Source organism: Drosophila sechellia, chromosome 2L, assembly GCF_004382195.2.
Source record: "Drosophila sechellia strain sech25 chromosome 2L, ASM438219v1, whole genome shotgun sequence".
Classification (NCBI taxonomy): domain Eukaryota; kingdom Metazoa; phylum Arthropoda; class Insecta; order Diptera; family Drosophilidae; genus Drosophila; species Drosophila sechellia.
The window spans coordinates 2,645,308-2,667,074 of NC_045949.1; the positions used below are offsets into that span (position 1 = coordinate 2,645,308).

Genomic DNA, 21,767 nt, shown 5'->3' on the forward strand with positions numbered 1-21,767 from the left:
GTCTGCAGTCCGCCGCATTTTCGCTCAAGTCCCAAAATTCCTCACCTTCTTTCAGGGCTTTTCCGGTTTTTTTTTTTGAATTTGCATAATTTTAATTTTTATGATACGCGGCTGTTTTTCTTAATTGTTTCTCGTTAAGAGAGTTAAGCCACCGCGCCAGTTAATAAAAACAGAACATATTTAATGCGCGCAATTACTTTGCATACGTTACGGCGCAGGAAGCAGGACGAAGGACGCAGGACTTCCGAGGACTCCGAGCTCCTGGGCTTGCGCCTAAAACACTCCACACTCCACGCAGATTTGTGGACTTCGAGTGTGCGTCGGCTCTTTTTACGGCCACGGAGCTGAGCTGCCTGTCCGGCTCTTTACATAATAAAAGCGTAAACACGTTTTCACCATCGCCGGACTGCAGGACTCCAGGACTTCAGGACTCGCAGAGCTCGGACCCTGGGCCTTCATTACAATGGCGCCAGCAGAAAGAAGAAAGGAAAGCCGCCACTTACGCGTGCCTGGGGCGAATAAAATTGGCTTTTTGTTTGGGCAGTTTTATGAATTGCTTCAATGCTCATTTACCGGTCGGCCTAATGGGTGCATTGCCACATCGCCCAGACACCCAAACACCCACCCACCACCACCCACAAGGTCGTAATGCTAGTTCTCTGCGGTTACAGATCCATAAAGTGCACAAGTGTTGGTACTTTTATGGTCGGGTGTCGGCCTGAATGCGGATTGAAGTACTCATTTTCCTCCGCCTCCAAAGGAGGAGAGTAGTGACTAAGCTGAACTAAAATATGTGGATATTTCAGTTACAACACACTACTACATATATGAATGGTACTATTAAAAAATAGCTAGCTTTAAATGTTTGATCGAAAAATTCAGTCTTTCCTTTGAAGGATATACGTTTCCTTTTCCATTCAAGGAACTCGCAACATTTCAAAAACTTTGGCAAGCGTCACTCATTAACGCCCCAGTCACTCCACTTGCAAATCAATTATCTGATGTGCCAAAAAAGTTGATTCAGTATCAAAAACTCGTTGATTTACTGGCTCAGCAACATGGGCGCGCTCCTCCAGTGGCTCCTCCTGGTATGGCCACAAAAAGTACTCGAGTGCTCGCACATATCATACGTATAAAGGAGCCCAACAATAAACTGGGTTATGAATGCCAGACTCGACCGACACGATTTCAATTTGCTTAGTTGATAAATGCCAAAAATTAATTCAGCCAGCCAGCACACAAAATGCCTTACTCTTCTGGTTCTGGTTCTGGTTTGGGTTTGGTGCTGGCTTGTAAAAGGAACATACACACACATATTATAAATATGCATGTGTGTGGCTGGAAAATATTTTCACTTTTTTGCTGTGATTCGTTTTGGGGCTTTGGACTGCGAAAGAAAGTTGCCTTTTCTTCTGGCCGTGTCAGGCACCAAGTTGCACCGACTTTGCACCCACTTTCCACCTGCCTCGTTCGCAGATGTACTAAATAGTTTCTCACGTGACTTTCAACCATAAAAAATGGCTTTATTGCTGCACACGTATTCATTAATGGCAGCAATGAACTCACATGTGAACCCCTGTGGCAGTTTGGGCCACATCCAAGCCCATTCGATGCCATGCACCCACTACTTGTTGTTGGCTGGCAGGGGTGCTGCATTCGGAGCTGGATGCAAGTCGTCTGCACAGGAAGTGCATATTAATTGTGAAAATTTGTGCGGATATTTCCTCGAAAAATAGCTGCCCTCCTTTGGGCTTTTCTTTCAGCCAGCCAAATGCATGGCATGCTCCAAAAATATGGCATTAGCTGCAGTTCGAGAGAACTTGCATAAAATGTGAGCTTCGGAAATGCACAGAAAGCCAGGAGGCTTATATAAATAAGTCGATAAGTACTCACTTCGTAATCTTTAATGCAGCCATAAAGTAAAAACATATTATATAAACACACACAAAAATAAAACGCTACTCAAATGTTATTTAAACTGATCCCTTATTTAAAAAAAAAATAAAGTTGTATAAATTCGCAATCAATCAAATTGGCAAATAATCCGCTGATTCATTTCATTGCCGTTTGCATAGTTTCCTTCTGTGCGGATAGGGAAATTCGCGGGTCATAATAAATAAATTTCCATAATGAGCGAAAAATGTCTGGATGTAAATCACTGAATTTTTCATTGATTTCGGCGGATTGCACACCACCTTGCCCGGTTCTTATATTATCCAGCCCGGCGTTTCAATTATTGGCGTGTTTCGAATAATTCAATGCAGCGAGTGCCTTCGTCCCTGTCATCCGCTTGTAATTACGTAATAAGGCAGGGAATGTTTTAAAGCCGCTTAACGTTAACAATCGTCCTGGGAACACATAACTGGAGAAGAAGGCGGCAAAAGTCCTGTCGTCCGGGGCGAAATAACATGTTATTGCACTTTTCTTTTAAATGATTGCAGTGAGCCCGACGTGGGGAACACACGACAATGGCAAGGCGCTGATAAAAGTCGCAGTGTTTGCGGTTGCTCCTCCTTCATCCTGCAGCTCGCCCATGTCCTTCCCCACCCACAGGATGGGCAGATGGGTCAGCAAGGGTGGACTGTCGTCGGAAAATGCATTTTCAAGCCACAAAAATAATTAAAAACTTTACGCCCTGTCCCCGGGCAGCAGCACTCGCATTTAATCCTGTCAGACAGTCCCGGACAACAGGACATCGGGACATCAGGATATCAGGACTTGCGCTCGCGTCGTGTCGGAGGTCAACCGATAAAAATCAAAGGAGCCAAAGTCTTGGCTTTAAAGCGGCGCGCAGCGGTTAATGAAATTGTCTGCACCATCCGGGTCGATAGTAGGCGGACCTTATGGCCGCAGAACCTCGTCCTCGATGCAAAGTCGCCTTTTGTCTCCGCCACATTCCTGGTTTGCATTCCAGGCCTTTTATCCTTGCCTTCACCTTGCCGCAGAAGTGCAAAAGCCAAAAGGTTTACACACCATCGTGCTGTTTGCGATTGTGGCGATCTCGAGTCCTTCCTTTCATGCGGCTCTGTTTTTGCGTTAACCCATTTATTACTTGCGAAATTGATTGACCCCAAAATAAAGCGAACTGCAAAATTAAAAAACAAAAACTTTTATTTTTTGGAAAGTTAATGCAGATATCTCTAATGGTTATGGAGCAAAATAGTATTTAGATTGACTCTCGTCAGTTGAAATATTAAAATATTAAATATTTCATGTGATGGTTATTCCCATTGGCGTACAAAAATGTCACATTCAAATATCTAGCACCATAATTATGCCCAAATTGGAAAGCCTTTCATCAGCATTCCGTTGGAAGAGATAATTTCTAAAATATTGCGTATCCGCCCCGAGGGACCGCTCCTGCTGGCCACCGTAATTATTTGAGAATTGGCGCAGAGCGCAACTTTTCATTTGTCCAGAGCCACCAAAAAAAAATGGAGGATCTGGCACTGCCCCGAAATGGGTTAAGGCCCAAGGCCACCAGACCAGCAGTCAGTCATCTTTAACGAAGGAGCTGCCCCTTTTTCGGGAGGCTGAACCAAGCCAAACCAAACCGAACTGGACTGGTCTGAACTGGCGAAAGTTGCTCCTTCTAGCCCCGTAAAAAACATTTGCGCAATGTCAACAAATTTGCGCGCTTATTAGATTTTCGTGGTTGCACACAATTTCGCCAACTAAGACCGCCGCACTAAGATAAAGTGCAGCCTGTGAAAATATGAATAAAATAGCGAGAACTGAAATGGGAATGGGAACTTTTCGCCTCGAAACGGAAGTGCACGCTGCGTTTTTCTGTGGCTCTCCGCGTTCGGACTCTGGAGTTTTCCGCCGATTTCCCGGGCTGCGGTTGACCGGCGGCCAACGCCCACACTGTGCAGGCGAAAGTGGGCGTGGCTGCGGAGAAGGGGGGTGGGGGGGCGGCGGGTTGCCACGCCCATTTGCGCGACGGTCACGGTCGCCGGTTCTGCTAATGAGTTTTGTTGTCACTTCTTGCTGGCCAAGCACAAATCGGGTGGTTGGGGATCATTTGGCTGCCCCATGTCCTTGCCTTTGCGTTCCTTTACTTGGATTTATGCGGCAGGACTCGCTCGAATGTGTGAGTGTTGGTGTATGTGTGTGGTAAGTTAATATTTGCTGCATAAATTCCACTGCGTCGGAATTTACTGCGCTTCGTTTCGTTTCGCTCCTCTCGTTTTTGCTGCTCCTGGAGGGCCGACTCTCCCCAGCGTTTTGTTCGCTGTTGTCCTGGAATTATGAAAATGCAGTCCGGCGCAGCTCCACTCACCACACTGTCCTGCGGGATGCGAATCCTTCGGACCACCACGCCATGGACACACGAACACAAGAATATTAATTACTTTTTGCATTTTTAGCTCTGCGCCTGGCATTCAAATGGGCAGATTTTAGTTAATTTATTTTTCAGCGTAAATACATATAATTTTTGTTTAATTTAAGCTCTTAATCCGAATCCACTGCGCAGCACTAAGCTCGCAAATCCACCAAAAACTGCGTGCTTACTTATGTGGACTTAGTTTCCGGATGAGCCACAAAGGAAAGAAAGCCACAAAAACCATTGCACTATTTGATTAACTTAATTGCACCGCAGCTTTGGAATGCGAATTAAAATATTCATTACTTGGTTTTATTTGACCTGAAAATTCGATCTGCTTAAAGTTGCCATTAACCGGAAAATGTTAAAACTGATTTCACTAACTACCTCAGCATCACTTTACCCATATGGAAATGCAAACAGCGAAGTTAGTTAGTCGGCCAGAAAAAGCGCTCCAAATTATCAACACTTTACTGAACAAAAGTGGGAGCTCTGCATCCCCGCATCCCAACAGGACCTAAGCCACCGAGGCGATTCCGATGAGCTGCGTTTACAAAACAAACACCGAAGGCGGGCACACAAATATGACACTGAATTGTTTTTCATGTCGGCCAGCACAAATCGAAGCCACCTGGTCAGGAGTGTGGCTTTTGGGTTGGTGGTGCCAGGGTGCCAGGAGTGATGGAGCCGCCGGTTTCCAATTCCATTTGACACATTTTCGCTACCGATTCGATTTCGCTTGGTTTTGTCATGCTCGCTGTCACTTTTATTATGCTAGTCGGTGTGCCAGCACCTCAACCAGGAGTGGTGGAGCCACCAGAATAGCCATTCGAAGCCATATCCTCCAGGTGGCTGGGCACTGCAAACATTCGATTTCCCGGGCGGAGTGCAGTGGCAAATCTGCATTGTAAATATGCGAGTGATGTGGACTGACGCCACTTAAAGGCAATGACTTGTGGCTTAGTGTTAAAACAAAGTTTTGAGACCCATTTAAAGCTGGCATAGAACTCTCCAGTGTCTCCGGGCGTTTTTCCGACATTTATGAGGCGTCTCAAGATCTTAAGAGCATAAGGGGGAAAACTTGTGTGCAGTGAAAAATATAGTTTATTGTGGGAACAACCTAAAACGAGCTGAAATGACAAATGGATCTTAAGGGATTTACCAATCGGTGGTCCTGTCGCCGTTCTTCTGGAAATGATTCTCCCAGAGCAGTTTATAGTCGATATCGCCACGGCTGAGGCTCAGTTTGCATTGATCCTGATTCGGATCCTTGAAGCGGTACAATATGGGCAGGGTGTGGGCTATAGCCAACTTGGTAATTTCCATGGAGGTGGAGAACAGCACGATTACGTAGCCCGTGGGGAAGATGGCTATCTCGACCGTTGTTTCCATCATCTTGTACACCAGGAACGGAAACTTCGAGGTGTCATAACGGGTCACTACCGGATTTTCCAGGTGGAACTGCATCAGACTCAGATTGAAAGGCACACTGAAGGTGGCGTTGACCGCATTCGTCTTCAGCCGTCGCAAACGAGGCGCATAGCCCAGAAACATCAGCTCTCGCAGTATATGAGTTAGGCCACTGCGGGCGCTGCTCTTGCTAAAGGCCTGACAATAAATGTTGCCATGGGGATAGATCTTTATACTGCGAATCGGCGAATAGCGATAGACGTACAAGGCCGTATGCTTATTGGGTTCGAATGCCGTACTTTTCAAAGCTAGGTGCAGTTTCATGAGATGGAATTTGCACGTGGTCAGGGCCAAGCAGTAGAAGGGTCTACGAGGATGGGATACAAATTAGTGTTGTACATTTAGTTTGCGCTTCCAACTCACTTGTATATAATGTTCAAGTATCGCTCTAATTCCCCCAGTTTGCCCCCATTTTCGTATATGCTCAGCACATCTTTCAGCCTCGGCTTCCTTGGATTCACGATGGGCATGGACTTTTCCTGGCCTTCTTCCCTTCCTTTGTTCGCCAGGACGTGGGGATCGGATGGGTCTTGATCAGAAGTCGACAGTTTTGCATCCTCAAGTGGCGTTTTCCGGGACGTTGATGCCTTGTTCATGACTTTACTGTTGACCGGGATTTCCATGGGCTTTGAGCGCTTCGAATTATTTCTGACGATCGACGAGAGTAAGCGGAAGCACTTTAAGTATCTCTTAGTATATCGTACCTGGGTGAAATTATTCCAATTCGATTTAACTCAACGCTGCAAATACCAATTAAACTAAAAGCATAATTTAGAGTGACCAGATCTTCTTAAGAGTAGAGACGCCATGTCGATAAATCGCTAAAGATGCAGAACCTGAACTCATTTCGAGCGCATTTTTTAATTTTTGTCTATTAAAAATATTTTCTTTGAGCTTTAAAAAAATTGATATTAAATTAAAGAAAAATATAGTATAAAACTGAAATCGAATACAAATTTAATCATATAATGTTCGATAATGGTCGATGTTGGCACTAAGTGCCCTTTTTCAACTTTGATGAAATATGAATGCCAATGAGAAGTTTCTTAATGAATTAAAACGCAACGATGCTAAAATATCAAAGGCTATTAAAATTTGGATGTTAAAAAACACGTTGAATTCTGGCCATTTTAATTCGCAAAGTGAATTATTTAACAATTAATTGCGCTCGACTGAGTCCCATGGCAAGACCATTAGCTCTATGATTAAATTAAAACAATGCATTTGTATGCATCAATTTTGGGAATCCTCTAACAAACGCAAGCAAACAATCAAAATATCATTCAAATTCAAATCGCAGAAATTGCATAATTGAAACCCCATTGAAGTCCATTAATAACTTTATGCAGCAGTGCAAATCAAACACACCGACACGAGGAAATCAAACACCCACACCAACTCATATTTCTCAGCCGGCAAAATGGGGCGTGGCAAGGCCGGGCGCGCCCGAAGGACTTGACGTTAGCTCATCAAACCCGAAAAACCACTTTGCTCAACTCTTTTCAAAGTGCATACATCATCAGCGCTAAGCCAAAACAAAAAAGCAATGCAAAGGGAGCGAAATGAACGATGACGTTGGCGGTGGCGTCGGTGGGTGTAAGTGGGTGTAAGTGGGCGCCAGTGGGCGCTAGCGGGTGGTGTCAGTGGGTGGTGCCGGAGATTGGTGGTGCGAGGAGCGCTGAAAACTTTTGTGCAATGTTGATTTTTCCGCAAGAGTCGTTTTTTGCCAGCGCCGGACGGACAAATGGACGGACAGAGGCGGACGGAGACGCTCTACGGGATCCATGGAATCCACGGAGTCCACGGTCGACGATGGCGGTGCTGGTCTAGGGAAGCCATGCCGCAGGCACCTTATAAAACTCGCAGCTCAGCAAAAGTCTTTCAATAATAATAATATTGGGGCGCAAGAGGGACAACAATGGCAAATGGGTGAAAGTGCCCGGCTTAAAACTCCCCCAACAGCACATATCCGCAGGTCATAGGTGAGAAGGTAAAGAAAAAGCCCGCAGAAACAATAAATAGATCTGTGGAGCTACGCTGGTTACCCCAATTAAAGCTGTAATCGAATTATAAGTGCATACATATAGTGGGTAATTTGAACATCCGAAGGATACTTTTTCATTCAGTAATTGCGACTTAAATAAAGTCAATGTCCTAGGATTTAGTGACAGGTTCTACTATGATGGTGGCTCCATTAAAAATCAAATGGCTAGTCGTGTAAATCACAGCCTTGACTTCGCCCCATACCCTTGTCCTCCAATGACCCGTGACCTCCTGGCGTGAGTGGGGAATTGAAAATGGCCAGGAGTGCGGGGACTTACACCGGGAAACGGGAAATGGTGCTTGGGTTTGGGTTTGGGCTCGGGATTTGGTTTGGTTTGGTTGGTTTTGGGTTTGGGAGTGATGTTGCTGTTGGCGCTACTGCTGCTGCTGCTGCTGCTGCTACTGCTGCTCTTCTGCTGATGATGATGATGACAAACAAAACAATGGAATCAAAGCGGTTAATGGCTTTTGTGTGTAAAATGAATGAATGCGGCAACGTTTCCTGCTTTCATTTGCAGCGTCATTTGCTCTGCTAGCCACATACACACACACATACATACACATGTGCCTCCCCTTGACCCCGCCCCCACTTTCTCAAGCCCCAAGTGGGGAGCGGTGCTGCGAGGTCATCGGCCACAGCAGTTTTAGTAACTTGCTTGTTTGTGTGCATTGCAAATGGCACTGAAAGAAATGAGTTACATACTATTATTTTAACATTTGAACAGCTAAGCATTTCTAGAGCATTTTTTGAATAAACTGCAAGCGACTTTTCGTTCAGTGCACTCACATTCCCATAGGTAAAAGCTGTTACACGCGCTAATCGATAAAGGGGAGGGCATTCCTTGCCGGTGGGGCAGTGGGATGCTGCAAGGGACTGACATCTCCGGCATTGCAACTCCACTTTCATTATTGGTTTTTTGTTACATCCCTGCAACATGCCACATGCCACAAGGATATGCCCTCGAAGCCCGGCAAGATTTCGCCCGCCCAGCTCTTGGTACAACCGATAATTAAATCGAACAAATGCTCAGATTTGACAGTCCCTTGCAGTTCCGCTCGTTTATCAACTGGCGAAAAGTGGCCCGCACTCACTCACCGAATTTCCATTCGACTTTTCACCATTTCGTGTACGCCATCTTTAAGTGCCTTCCCTTCGGTCAATGGAAATGGATGAGCTGCATCTCAAGGCTTCGTTGTATGCCTCATTTTGTTGTATAATCCAGCAGTGGAGAAGACTTCCTTCAAAAATTGCCTCCAGATTAATTTGCAGACTTGGCTGCCGTTTGAAGTTAAAGAGTGGGAAAATCAGGAGCAATCCATTCCGCGGACAGGCAGCTAATTAGCCGATCAAGGACTGCCGGGGGCATGTCAGAGAACGCCCCTTCGGCGGCCATGGGCGTCATTAGAGGGGTTAGAAAATCAATAGCTCTATTATTTGGCGGAATGTCGACGGCCAAAACGAGGCAATTCGACTCGACGCCGCTCCATTCGATGTGTTGATTGACAGCCTACTTGAGGTTTCTTGACTTCTTCGATTGGGGGTAGGCCAATGACCGTTTACTGTTTGTGCTAATAATAATATTGTTGTTTTAATATCGGCACAGCGGCGATGGTGGAAGGTAGAAGGGGGAAGGAAAACAGCTTGTTTAGTTAGTCATTAGGCTGGGGGTTAAAACACTAGTCTCACACCCCCCGAACCCAAAACACATTAAATATTTGCCGAAACTCGCACTTGACGGCCGTTGTTGTGGGACTTCCGTTTTAATTTTTTATTGGCCTAACTGTTTAATGTCAATTGCTGAGCAAATAGCAATCAAACGCTTGCTTTACGCAATTAAGAAGCAAACACCGCCCCGTCTGCAGACATTTCCCGGACCTACCTAATTACCATCTACATTGCGTGCAACATGCTGCAAGACATCAAATTAACGCCGCACCGAATCGCCCTGCCCCCCTTATTGATTCCCAGCCTTCGATTTGAATTTGGGCCTGGGAATTCGGCACGGGACTGGCCATTAAAAAGTCTGGGTGGCCAACAGGGTCGGGCTATTCACAACTTTTTGTTCCGCACAACTAACAATGGGTTGATTGAACTCTTTATTCGTGGAAAAAATAAATAAGCTCGCTGAATGAACAAAACCCGGTGAGAAGGAAGTTTACAAACATTTATTCGTTGTTTGGTTCAATGTCCCATTGATGGGGGGGATTGAAGAACGGCGCCGAACTTTCGATTGTGGACTCAATTATGTGGCACATCATTGGAAAAGTTGGCCAAGATAAAAAAAATTTTAAGCTGAAATAATCTTGAGCATAAAGCAGATTTCGAGTGTTTTAAAATGATTTCGAGTGGCACTCATGTGCTGCTCTATCCAACCACAAGGACACAAAAAATTTCAAACACAGCGCGATTTCCGTTAGTGCTCATTCAAATCGCATGCAAAAGCTATCTAGCATACTTTTGGCACTCACACCAGCGCAAACGCCAAGGAGTCAAGGATTGGAACTGTTCCAGATCTGCCGAGAGCCAGGTCCTTTGGCTTTGCGGGCAAGGGCGACGGGGGCGGGGGCGCAGGACGAAAGGAAATCCAAGCCGAAACGGAAGCGCATAGCGCTGAAATAAAGTGTTGCATACTGTTCGGGGCAACAATAATAAAATATTGCATATTTTGCGGCTGCAGAAAATCCAAGGCAAGCAATCCGTTTTATGGCACTTGGCGGCACAAGCATATTTACTTTGGCCTTAAGCTTGCCACAATAATATTTATTTGCCAGCTCCAGCACAGATTTTAATCGCTTTTTGCGGCTTTATTTATGCATTTGAAAGTTTCTGCACTTATTTCGATCTGGAATTACCCATAAACTCGTATTTTCTACGGATTTGAAAGAATTCATAGAAATAACTGGCACGATATAAATTTAAACTTCTTGTCTTAATTTTTCCCCTAAAACTGTTAAATTGTTAAATGTTAGGGTATACAAGTTATGCTGCATCCTTAAAGCCCAGGCTTTCTTCAGTGGTTTACGCTCAGCTGAGTGCGACGTCCCACTTTTCCACCCACTTCCAAGGCCCTCTGCATCCAATTTCAAAGTAAAACTTTAATGGCAACAAATGCTCCCCTGCCAGGACGGACCATCGCCATTTTATATTTGATATTTTATTACATTACATTTCCCTGGCTTATTACATTTTGGCTTTTAAGCTGTTGACACAACTTGATTTCCGTGCGAACCGGGTTTTCGGACAGAGAGAGAGAGAGAGAGACAGACCGAGTGCAGGAAAGAGAGAGAGAGAGAGAGGGAAATAGAGAGTGGCCTGGTCAGTTTCCGTACATCCGCCCACCCATTCAACTCGTTTTGTTTCAATTTCTCCCCCTCAGACAGCTTCGACTTTTTCCCTGCCTGGGTTTTCACTTTTTCACTTCTGGGGAGTTGGAAGTCTGCCGGCTGACCCAGAAACAAAGTGTGTCTAATGGGTTTCTGTTATGTTTTTTGACATTTTGGGAATAAAGTTTCCGCTTCCGGTTTAAGGTGTGCTGCGCTCGTATTTTGCTGCAACTTCCGCCCGTCTCCAGTTGGCCCAGAAACAGGGTCAGCTCTTAAGCTGAATAATGGAATAAAAAAAATGAAATGTGAACAAGTGAAAAAGTGAAAAGTCATGGAAATTTCCGCCTTTGCAAATTCCTTCGCGCTGCGCGAGATCAACATCAAAGATGTGCCGCCCCGATACTGCCAGCTAATTTCAGCGCCGTAAACATGACAACCTAATTATTTTTTCAATTCCGCCCACTCGCGACGCCGCCAACTGTGCAGCTGTGATTAATGGAGGAAGCTCGACTGCGACATTTGCATACGAAATTGAAAATAAATATTTGCACTGATAAATAAAAAGGGAGCCAGCGACAGAAGCCAGCTGCCTGCTAATTGCACTTTGACTTTTCGAGCGCGTCCTTGGCCGCATGCAGCCGGAATGAAAAGGACACGACTGAATGATATCCTACACTATACGCTGTAGTATGACTTTTAAAGCTGTCTGTCTAAGAGCAGGCAGTAATATATTTTGCACTACAAACTTAACAAGCCCGCCTCAACTTTTCACAATATCTTCCTTAGCTAGCTACTAAAATAGCAAGATTAATAGGCTAGTTAGAGTTTGGCGCAATTACCGGGTAGAAATACATCGTCACTATGCAAGGACAGATGGCTCGCGTCTGGCGCAGGAAAATTAGCAAAGTAATACCCGACGCCAGCTGAGAAGCCTTTCGTCAGGACCTTGAGGCCTCTTCATGTCTGCAGACAGGACACGTCTGGAGGGTGCTCGATGTCCTCGTTTTGCTCGCTTCTGCCACTGCTGCTTGCCTCGCTTTCCCCGCCACCAGCTGGCTGTCTTCGTCTGTGGCGCCATTTGATTAATATATACTTGCCGCTCGTCGTCCTGTGATTGTCTCGCTTTATTTTCGACAATCGAAATTAATTGGACTGCTCGAGGAGGTCCTGTCTGCGCTTTGTTCTCAACTTTTGGCCCAACACCTGGCGGCGTTTGTCAGGGTTAAGTTTGCGCGGAACTTCGAAAGACACCGACTCGGCCTGAAGTTCTGCCTGCAGGCACAGCAAATACAAAGCTTAAAGTGCAAAAATCAATAAATATAATTAAGGCGGTTATTTAAAGTATCAGTGGGGAATTACGGGATGTCATTAGAGCGCCGGCAAAAGCCCGAAAGGAAATCCCATGTCTGTGTAGCGGATATTTGTTTAATTCGCTTCGAATTATGTTTAAATTGTTTCAATTAATTTGTTCTTTTGTGGTTACGCTTTGCAGTTTCGTATTAAAATTTAAACTGAATAGTATTAGAACATTAAAAAAAAAGTTATACATAATGTTGTAAGTCGAAATGTTGTGACTCAGCCTAAATAACAAGAAATAACAACATAAAATTAGATCAACCTAATCTCTATGATATTTGAGGTCATTTCTATTTACGAATCATTGCAGGAGTTCCGAAAATAATGTTACTGATGAGCTTGCATAGACATTCAGCCGGTTTCATCGAAAATCACTTTGGTATTTTTAGGGAAATCATTATATTTAAGAGGCACATTCCGGCAAACTATCGCTTTCATCCTCGACAGAGCCAATCAGTTGCATCCCCTGGGCCATAGACCCCATCATCATCCCCGGCAAATGACGGCCATTCATCCGACCCATTCCCATTCCATGGATGTATTTATGAAAGTATTTCGTATATGAGCAGTGTATTCACATTTACTATTTGCGTGGGCGTCATTATCGTTATTAGAGCTCATTAGCAGCGTCATTGCGAAGCCAAAAAGGGAGTCCTTGCAGGGTATGGGTCGCTCCTTCAAAGGATGTGGGAGTGCCCTCGTCTCAGGGATTTGTGTGTTCATAAAAGCTGGAAATCTTACTATTTTGGGAACTGCGCTACCAGGAAATATGATAAATTTAAACTAATATTTAGTGAAATATGAACAGGTCAATCAAATAGCCTTTTTTCGCTATTTTCGTAACTATTTTGATTTGATTTTTTATAAAGGGTATCAAAACTAGTGCCAACTTATTATTGCCTTCGATTCTCATAAATCGTTTTACCTGGGTACTCAGAGTGTCATATGCAACTACTGTGAACTTAATTCGCACTCTGCGAATCTTTACGTCTGCGCCTAAATCCTGAATCTGAATCCGAATCTGGATCAGAGTTACACTAGCAGTGTACATACGTGGGCAAATGCCTGCCGGAAATCGTATGCAATGTGCGAGATAACAATTTTCGTGTCCTGAGCAAGGCATGAATGTTCAGTCGGTCCGAGAATCCACCCGCCCAGTCATCCAGTCATCTAGCCACCCAGATGCCCAGCCACCCACTGAGCCGCTGAGCCACGGACCACACTCATTATTCGTAAATGGCGCTGATGGTGATGATGACAACAGCACAGGCATGGCCAACACCAACCGAAAGGAATGCCATTGCCATTGCCATCGCCATCGCCGTATTCTGCATTTCAGAGGCTGTGCTCCAGTATTGCATGTTCGGTGTTTCGCTTGGCAGGACGATCCAGAATGTCGTCGTAACATTTAATTTCCGACAACGGGGTGTGTTGGTTGTTCGAAAGGGGTTACGGCGGGGGGGCTTCGTGGCGGGAGAATTGTATAGATTCCACGGATTCCACGTAGACACAACATGTCTGCGGCTAATATGAAGCGAAGAATGCCATGACAAACGAGTTCAGCCAGAACAGACACGCTGACCACCACGATGACAACTACACTGGCACTACGTCAATGATGCCGATGAGGACGATGATGGCGGCATTTGTCCAGTCGAAGCAACGCCATCCCTTATAATTCCACTCCATTCCATTACGGATACTTTGGCCCACTGCGGCAATAATCATTAGGCACGTGCATTCAACAGTTTTGATTGCTGATTGGGCAGGGGTTCGATGGCCAAAAATAGGTGTGCTTTGTTGGCGAAAGGATTTGCCTAAAAAGGTAATTATTCCTTAATGGCTGTCAATGCTCACTGGCAATACTGGGAGCTTAGAAGCTTAACAACATGATATTCACAGTGTTCTTTATTAGAACTCTATAAATGCCTTTTAAATGTATTTACACAATGTATCAAAAATTCAATGGCGTTCACCTGGAATTTGCTAACCGAAGAAAAAAAAAATTAAGTAATTAAACCGTGCTTAAGGCCATCAGCAACGGCAACAACATCGGCTGGATAAAAAAGGAAAATATGTAAATTTTGTCATAACGAAAATGCCGCAGAGAATGGCCCATCTGGACGAGTCGGAGGACCTGCCTCAGTCAGGATTAAGTGCTTTGTTCTTGCCGTTGCTGCCGTGGCACTCGACTTTTATATTTATATTCCGACTCTCTCTCTCTCTCTGTCTGTATGACTGACTGTCTCACTTTTCCCTCCTGCAGCATGTCGCCGACGCTTTCCCACAAGGACCTCGCAGGACTCGCCGGCTGCTCGGCACTCGCTTTTGTCCTGTACCTAAACACACTTAACGCTGGATTTGTCTACGATGACAGGTGAGAAAAATTTAACCGAATTAAAAATTCCATATGTCAGCAGGTTGACGAAGGTAAATGGTCTGGTTTGGCTTGGGTGTCTCGTCCTTGGTCCTTTGGCTTTTCCGCTTTATTTTCCTGATGCCCAATGGCAATGCCTTGTCGCCAATGCGAAGCATGAAAAAAGGCAGCCGAAAAATACAAAAGTTTATTATTAATTGTGCGCCAAGTGCCGCCATTTATTTGATAAAATCACCATCATAAATTCCCGGCCCGCCTAATTGTAAAACTTGAAGCAGACCAGTTGCTGGCTTATCGCCTGGGCATTGTTGATATATATGCGGCGCATCCAGATCCCCCATCCAGTGCCATTGTCAGCATCAGCCTCAGAATCAGACGGCGTTGGCAATGGAGCAAATTAAAAAACAAAATGTTGATTTATGCCCCTCTGAGCTGGGACCTGGCTCTTCTCACTCTCACCTGGCCGCATTGAAATGCTGCAAACGCAAACGAAATTACCCATAAATATCAAAAGTCATGTACAATGGACAGGAATTTCCCCAAGGACTCGGCCAGCACTGCCAGCCCTTCCTAGCCTAGGATTCAGGAGTCAACCCGGTCTGCCGGCCAGCAAGTTCTGCTCCTGGTTCAACTACAATGCCAGCGAACAATTGTCGTGGCGGATTGGGGGAATGTATAGATGTTTGTATTGGTGGAAGGGGAAGGGGAAGGGGAAGGGGAAGGGGAAGGGGAAGGGGGAGGGGACTGGGCCAGTTATGCACAAAGTGCTCAGCTCGATGCCTTGGCCGTTGCTCGTTATTTTGTGCTGTCCAGAAAACAAGCGCAAAACTTACCGCCACACACACACAAAAATAATAAACGCAACTTATGTAGCTCAGCTTCCCCTTTGTGCCACACGGAAAAGTTGGATGCGAGTTTATGTTTTTTGCTCGGGCGGAAGGTCCTGCGGTCACTTTCACGCATTTGCCAACACCAGTTGGAACTGGCACTCTGAGCACTGAACAAAAATAAAGTTTAATCCAAACTAAGTCCAAACATTAGGGAGCATAGTAGTAAAAGTTTTTTTTTCAGTGCAGGAACCCACCTATCGGCCAGTTCCTTCGCATGCTCTGCGGTCATCCCACAACATGGCCACATGACCACACGAGCACAAGTTATTATTGTCAAGCCGGGCCAGACAAAACATGATTTATTAAATGGCAGAATTCCCTTCAATTTGTTTGCTATCAACTGGAAAAAGACCAATGGAATCAGGCTGCCGAATGGGAAGAAAATGTTTTTGGCACAAGGAAGCTCTGCTGCTGGCAATTGCAAAAGGGAGATATGAGATTTTAATAAGTTATGGCTGGCAACTTTTTGATAAAGTGTGGCGATCGAGAAGTTTGTCCATAATTGAGCAAATGTGATATAATTATGTGTGATTGGTGGCTCACTCTTCCACTTGTATGCTTGCGTTCGAACTTTTTAAAGCGATTGTTGCACCTTTAATACGCCCGCTTTTATTGGTCACCCGATTCACACCTTCAAGTTGATATATTTCCATTTTTCCAAAAGGTAAAATCCCCCAATCTGCAGTCTTACAATAATTTATGTGCCGTATTAAAAGGACAGCGACAACAACAACAACAACAGCGGCTGTAAAAAATCAACAACAGCAGTAACAACGTTACGTATACGTAATTTTGATGGCACACAACCACCGGACGCTAGGCACTCTGCTCCTCACAAACGATGGTTGGGCGGTTTGATGGCCGTTTGGGTGTTCGTTTGCCAGCAGAGTAACAGAAATGTGTGCTCTTTTTTCTTGTACCTATATAAAATCGAAAATTTTCACTTTACATAAGCACAGCGGCAGCAACAAATACGAATGTTGTGGGTAGCCAGGGATATGGGCAGGGGGAAATGGGAAAGCGGGCGACTGGCACTGAACGGAAGGCAAGAATGGTGTCCACATTCGGTGCTGATGCTATGATATATTGTCTTCAACAAAAGCCAACCACAGTCCTGTTTGCCTGTTGGTGCTTTTGTGTGTGGTATATGAGCCCCACAGTGGAGTGGAAAGTCAAAATATTCTATCACAAATATTTAGAGTAGCTATTTGGCTTAAACAAATATAGCATTCTTGTTTTATATCTTACTAATATTCCACACATTTTGCATATATCTTATAAATTTGATTTGATAATTGCTTGATTGGTTCCACTGTGCATGGAGTGTGTTGTGGCTGGCTGTTCCTCCTCGATTGCCAGAGACTTGGTTCCTGCTCCTCTGTCGCCGCATTCTCCTCAGGATCCTGATCCTGTCTCTGGCCTCCTGGTTGAGTTGAGAGTGAAAAGCGAGCGATAAGGGCAGCAACATGCCGCACTTGTAAGCTGCTTCAAGCCGGCCATTGTTGTTGTCGCCGCCCCTCTGGTACGCCCACTTACCGCCTGCCCCCTTACCCCTTACCACAGATGCTGCTGTTGTTGTCGGCGGTGGGTGTTGATGTTTTGGTTGTTGCTATTCACTCACTAGTTACGATGATAAAGCACAAAAAAGGAACTGCGGAAATTCTGCTGATGACGATAATGTTGACGCTGACTTCGAGGTGACTTCACCTTCGACCCCTCGATGGCTCGGGAGTTAAGCCCATCTCCAGCTCCAGCTCTGCCATTCTCCATTTCCCACTCCCGTAGTTCCCAACGCAAATAGACGTCTTTTGTGTGCATTCGCCCCGAGGTATGCAATGAAATTTCTTTTATACTCGAACGCTACCTTGACATCGCCTTGCAAATGAGGCGTGGAGCCATTTTTGGTTCCTTTCTGAGCTACAGGAAGTTGAAAACGCTTGCAGCCAGAAATAGTAGTAGCTACACCCCAAATTTGCCTACGAGTAGTACAGCAACGGTCATAAGATTAGGATTGCAAGCTAGTAGAAATAATAATACCATACATCTTGAAAGCATATAATTCAAATTATTATTAAATTATATTATTATATTACCTAAAATAGTTTTTAGTGTATAATTTTATTTCCTTATCGTGCGTATATTGATTTATATGATAGAATACCCTGGTATTTCAGCCACAACTGTGCCCAGCATGCGAGTATTTCCGACTTAGCAGCTCCTTCATCTGCGTTCTGTGCTTTTGCTTTGTGCTCTTCCGATAAGAATTTGTTTGCTCTCAAGGACATTTTTGTGGCTGCTTTGGCGCAAACTAAAAGGAATCGGCTGATGCGGGGAAGTGGGGCGCTGGTTTCTTCGGAATGCCAATTGGAAGTGAAGTGTAGATGAGTGGGGCTGCGTCCCGCACCCGAAAACCACTTACAGAAAAAAAGGCCACCACCGACGCAGGTCCTTCTTGGCAATAAGTCTGCTTTATAGTTGGGCACGTCTCTGCGGCGAATTTGTAAACCCAATTTGTGGCAACGCCATGCTGCAGCACCTCGTTTTTTATTACCATATCCCTGGCAATGAAAGAACTGCACACACACATACGTGCAACAAACGCCGCCACAATTCCGGTCACCCATGCCGTGGCATTCGAATTCGAATGATAAATAAAATATTAAATTGAATGCCCAATTTTTATTCAAAATGCTGTCTAACTTATGTGTTTGCACAAGACTTTTCTTTGGACTTTCCAAACCCCCGTTGGCCTCCGGGCTCGGTGGATACGTATTTGTTTGCCCGACCTCTCCTGTGCACCCCAAAAGACCCTAAAACTACAGCCGGGGGACAGAAAAAAGCCAAAGTAAATATCAGTGCACATAACTTCATTATTTAACAGCATGAAATTAATTTAACATTTTCGAAATGAAACGATACTCGCTTCAGTTATTAAAAATGTGACTTAAGCGAGCGCAATCAAACGAATTTTATTTCAAAAAATGTTCAACAAGTAAAATAAAAATAATAAATTGATGTGCAAGCAAATCGGCAAATATTCAATGTAAATACATACAATTTATTAATGGCAAATATTTGGTGAAATTTTAATATTAGCGCGCACACAGATTAAACAGGACTATTAACTTTTTGCCAAACATCAAACATTCAGGCTAAATAGCACTTAATGATTAACATTTACACAACATTGTGTCATTTATAACTCCTAAAAGTTATTCAATTCAACGAATCGAGTGACATTGATAAATATATTGATGCAATATTGTTGCGGAAAACCCAACTGAGAGCCCTGTGCAAAGTTGGAAAGTTAATTAATGACATTTGCTGGGCACATCTAAAAACTAATTATGCATAAAATGGCCAAGGTATTATTGCAAGCCCTCTATAAATTGCCGCAGAACAGCAGCAACAACGCCGATAACAAACTAACCCTGATTATATGGCCACCTGACCCGGAGCGGAGCCACTGTGCCGGCCAAATCGATTAGGACAACAAGGAGCGCTACAACGGCGAGGCAATTACCAAGAACCTTCCACCACGTCACCAATACAATGACACCGGTGTGCTGTGTGCTGTTTGCTGTTTCAGTGTGTGTGTGTGTGTTGTTTTACAACAAAGGCACAAAATACGCCAGCAAATCGGCAATTAATCAAGTGGCAAGTGCACAGCAAGGACGATTGTGGGGGGAGGGGTGGGGCGCTCGAAAATGGGGGCGGGGCAAGCGAGTCAACTGTCGCTTGGCACTTTAACAATATTTATGCCGAGTGCAAAAACAAAAGGACAATAAAAATGGGCGGACATGAAATTGCCACGAGTAAGAACAGCAGACCATTGCACACGCTATCCATAAAAAAAGTGGTTTCTATTAATGAGTACGTTAAAAAAAACAGAAAAACAATTTTACAATTTGTTGTAATAAAAACCACATATTTATAATATGAATGATAAGTGGATTAATGTAACCGTTTGCATAACAAACATTCCCCACCGCACAGTTTCAACCAATCTAAGTAAAAGCAAAATAAATTGGACCATAGAAGTGGTCCCATAGAATCCAGGACTCTCCGGCTTCGTGTAGCAGGAAAGACGAGACGAAAGGAGTCAGCTCGGGGAGATCCGGCCACTTTGGGGAACTGTAGATGGGAGGTGTGAGAAATGAGGAGAGATAGACCAGGTCCTGGCTGTACAATTAATCATTTTAATTAATTGGACAGGTGTGCCACAGGTTGTTCTTGTCCATTCCGAGCAGAGGTAATGTGAGTCTACATATCAATTTCCTAAAATAAGGAGCCACAAAATAAGCACCAAATATAGCTTATTATATGAAATCTAAAATATCACTTTATTTTAATTAATTCGAAAAGGTGACCATAACAACTTGTATTCCATAATTCATCTTCCTTATTATCTAAGCTTTTTAAAATAAAAGTATTTTGTGTCAGTGTAGCTGCATAAATCTTTATGTTCCTGCTTTTATCTTTTTTGCAGGCGCGCTATCTTGGCGAATGGCGACGTGACAGGAGCTCACCCATTGGTCAATCTTTTGCGGAACGACTTCTGGGGCACTCCTCTGGTGGACAGCGGATCCCACGGCTCCTGGCGACCGCTGTGCGTGCTCAGCTTCCGGCTGAACTTCCTCGTCGGCGGAATGACACCCATGGGCTATCACCTGGTCAACGTAATGCTCCACTGTGTGGCCACGTGGCTGGTGTTCCTGGTGGCGAGAACTCTCCTGCCATCTCGCATGGGCGTCCTGGCCGCCGGCGCTCTGTTCGCCGTTCATCCCGCCCACACGGAGGCGGTGGCCGGATTGGTGGGCAGGGCGGATTTGGCCGCGTGTGTTTGCTACCTGCTCGCCTACCTCTCCTACCGCCGCCACATGATAAACCGGGAGTGGGGATCCCTCATGCTCACCATTGTCCTGGCGTTGGCAGCACTGCTCTGCAAGGAGACGGCCATCACGGCGCTGCTGCTGTGCGGATTGTGCGATGTCCTGTCGCCTGTCGGTCGGGAAAATAGCGATAAGGTGTGTGATGGATCCTTCTCAGGATTAGCTTCTTTCAACTTTCAGCGCCGCATCCGATCGCTTAGCATTTTGGGATTTACCCTAGTGTGCGCCCTTTACTGTCGACTGAGCCTCCTGCCACGCCCCTCCGCCGCCTTTTCGGCCTCCGACAATCCGACGGCCCATGAATCCTGTTTTTGGACTAGGACTCTGACTTTTCTGTACCTGCCAGTGGCCAACTTTGGGATTCTCCTCTGGCCACAGGAGCTAAGCTTCGACTGGGGAATGGAGGCTGTGCCGCGGATCAGAACGCTTTGGGATGCCCGAAATATCCTGACGGCTGGCTTCTACGGATCCCTAATTGCCATACTGTGGAAGGGATCTGGACTGCGTAGGGCAGCCTCACCGATGGATTTTGCGGAGGTGGCGAACATTTCGCTGCCCCTACTGAGGCGATTGGGCGGCAATAGCTGCCACACCTGGCTGGGCCTCACCTGCGCCTGCCACCACCAACTCTCTGCCCCCAGCTTTCGCTCTGCGTCAGCAATCTTCTCCAGCTCCTCGCCCTCGAAAAGCACCTCATGGACAGTAGCCCCCATCTTGGGCACTGCCTTCCTGGTGTTGCCATTCCTGCCCGCCAGCAATCTGCTCTTCTACGTGGGATTCGTAATGGCCGAAAGGGTGCTCTATCTGCCGAGTGTTGGCTATTGTCTGCTCTTTGGCCTCGGTTTCGGCCATCTCTGGCAGCGGGTCAATAGCTCCCGGCGATCCCGCCTGATGCTCCTCTGCGGCCTGGCACTGCTCCTTGGCATCCACGGAGTGCGCACCTGCAGGCGCAACTTGGATTGGCGGGATGAGGAGCAGCTATTCCGCAGCGCCATCACTATAAATCCTCCAAAGGGTGAGTGCACACTTTCTTACATATTAATATGTACAAAATACAAGAAATATTTTGAATCTATCTATAGCATTTG

The 21,767-nt window shown here is 45.3% G+C and overlaps 2 protein-coding genes across 2 annotated transcripts in view; one reads left to right on the plus strand and one right to left on the minus strand.

Moving 5' to 3' along the window:
• Positions 1–21,767, plus strand: part of LOC6613133 (protein O-mannosyl-transferase TMTC1) — a 41,058-nt gene that overhangs the window by 11,903 nt on the left and 7,388 nt on the right. Inside the window, exons 3-4 of the mRNA XM_032719150.1 lie at positions 14,787–14,897; positions 20,277–21,694. Coding sequence (XP_032575041.1) covers positions 14,787–14,897; positions 20,277–21,694 — 1,529 coding nt within the window. The remainder of the gene's footprint in view (positions 1–14,786; positions 14,898–20,276; positions 21,695–21,767) is intronic.
• LOC6613134 (TATA-box-binding protein-like protein 1) lies at positions 5,424–6,579 on the minus strand. The gene is made up of 3 exons (XM_002037579.2): positions 6,502–6,579; positions 6,161–6,445; positions 5,424–6,104 (listed from the first exon to the last, which is right to left on the minus strand). Exons 2-3 carry the CDS (start codon positions 6,418–6,420, stop codon positions 5,486–5,488), a joined length of 879 nt encoding a protein of 292 aa, XP_002037615.2. The 5' UTR covers positions 6,421–6,445; positions 6,502–6,579; the 3' UTR covers positions 5,424–5,485.

Coding starts and splice junctions, on each gene's coding strand:
- LOC6613134 (XM_002037579.2), bottom strand. CDS start 6,420: ATGGAAATCCCGGTCAACAGTAAAGTCATGAACAAGGCATCAACGTCC. Junction 6,105..6,160: donor TACTTGAACATTATATACAA/GTGAGTTGGAAG, acceptor CCATCCTCGTAG/ACCCTTCTACTGCTTGGCCC.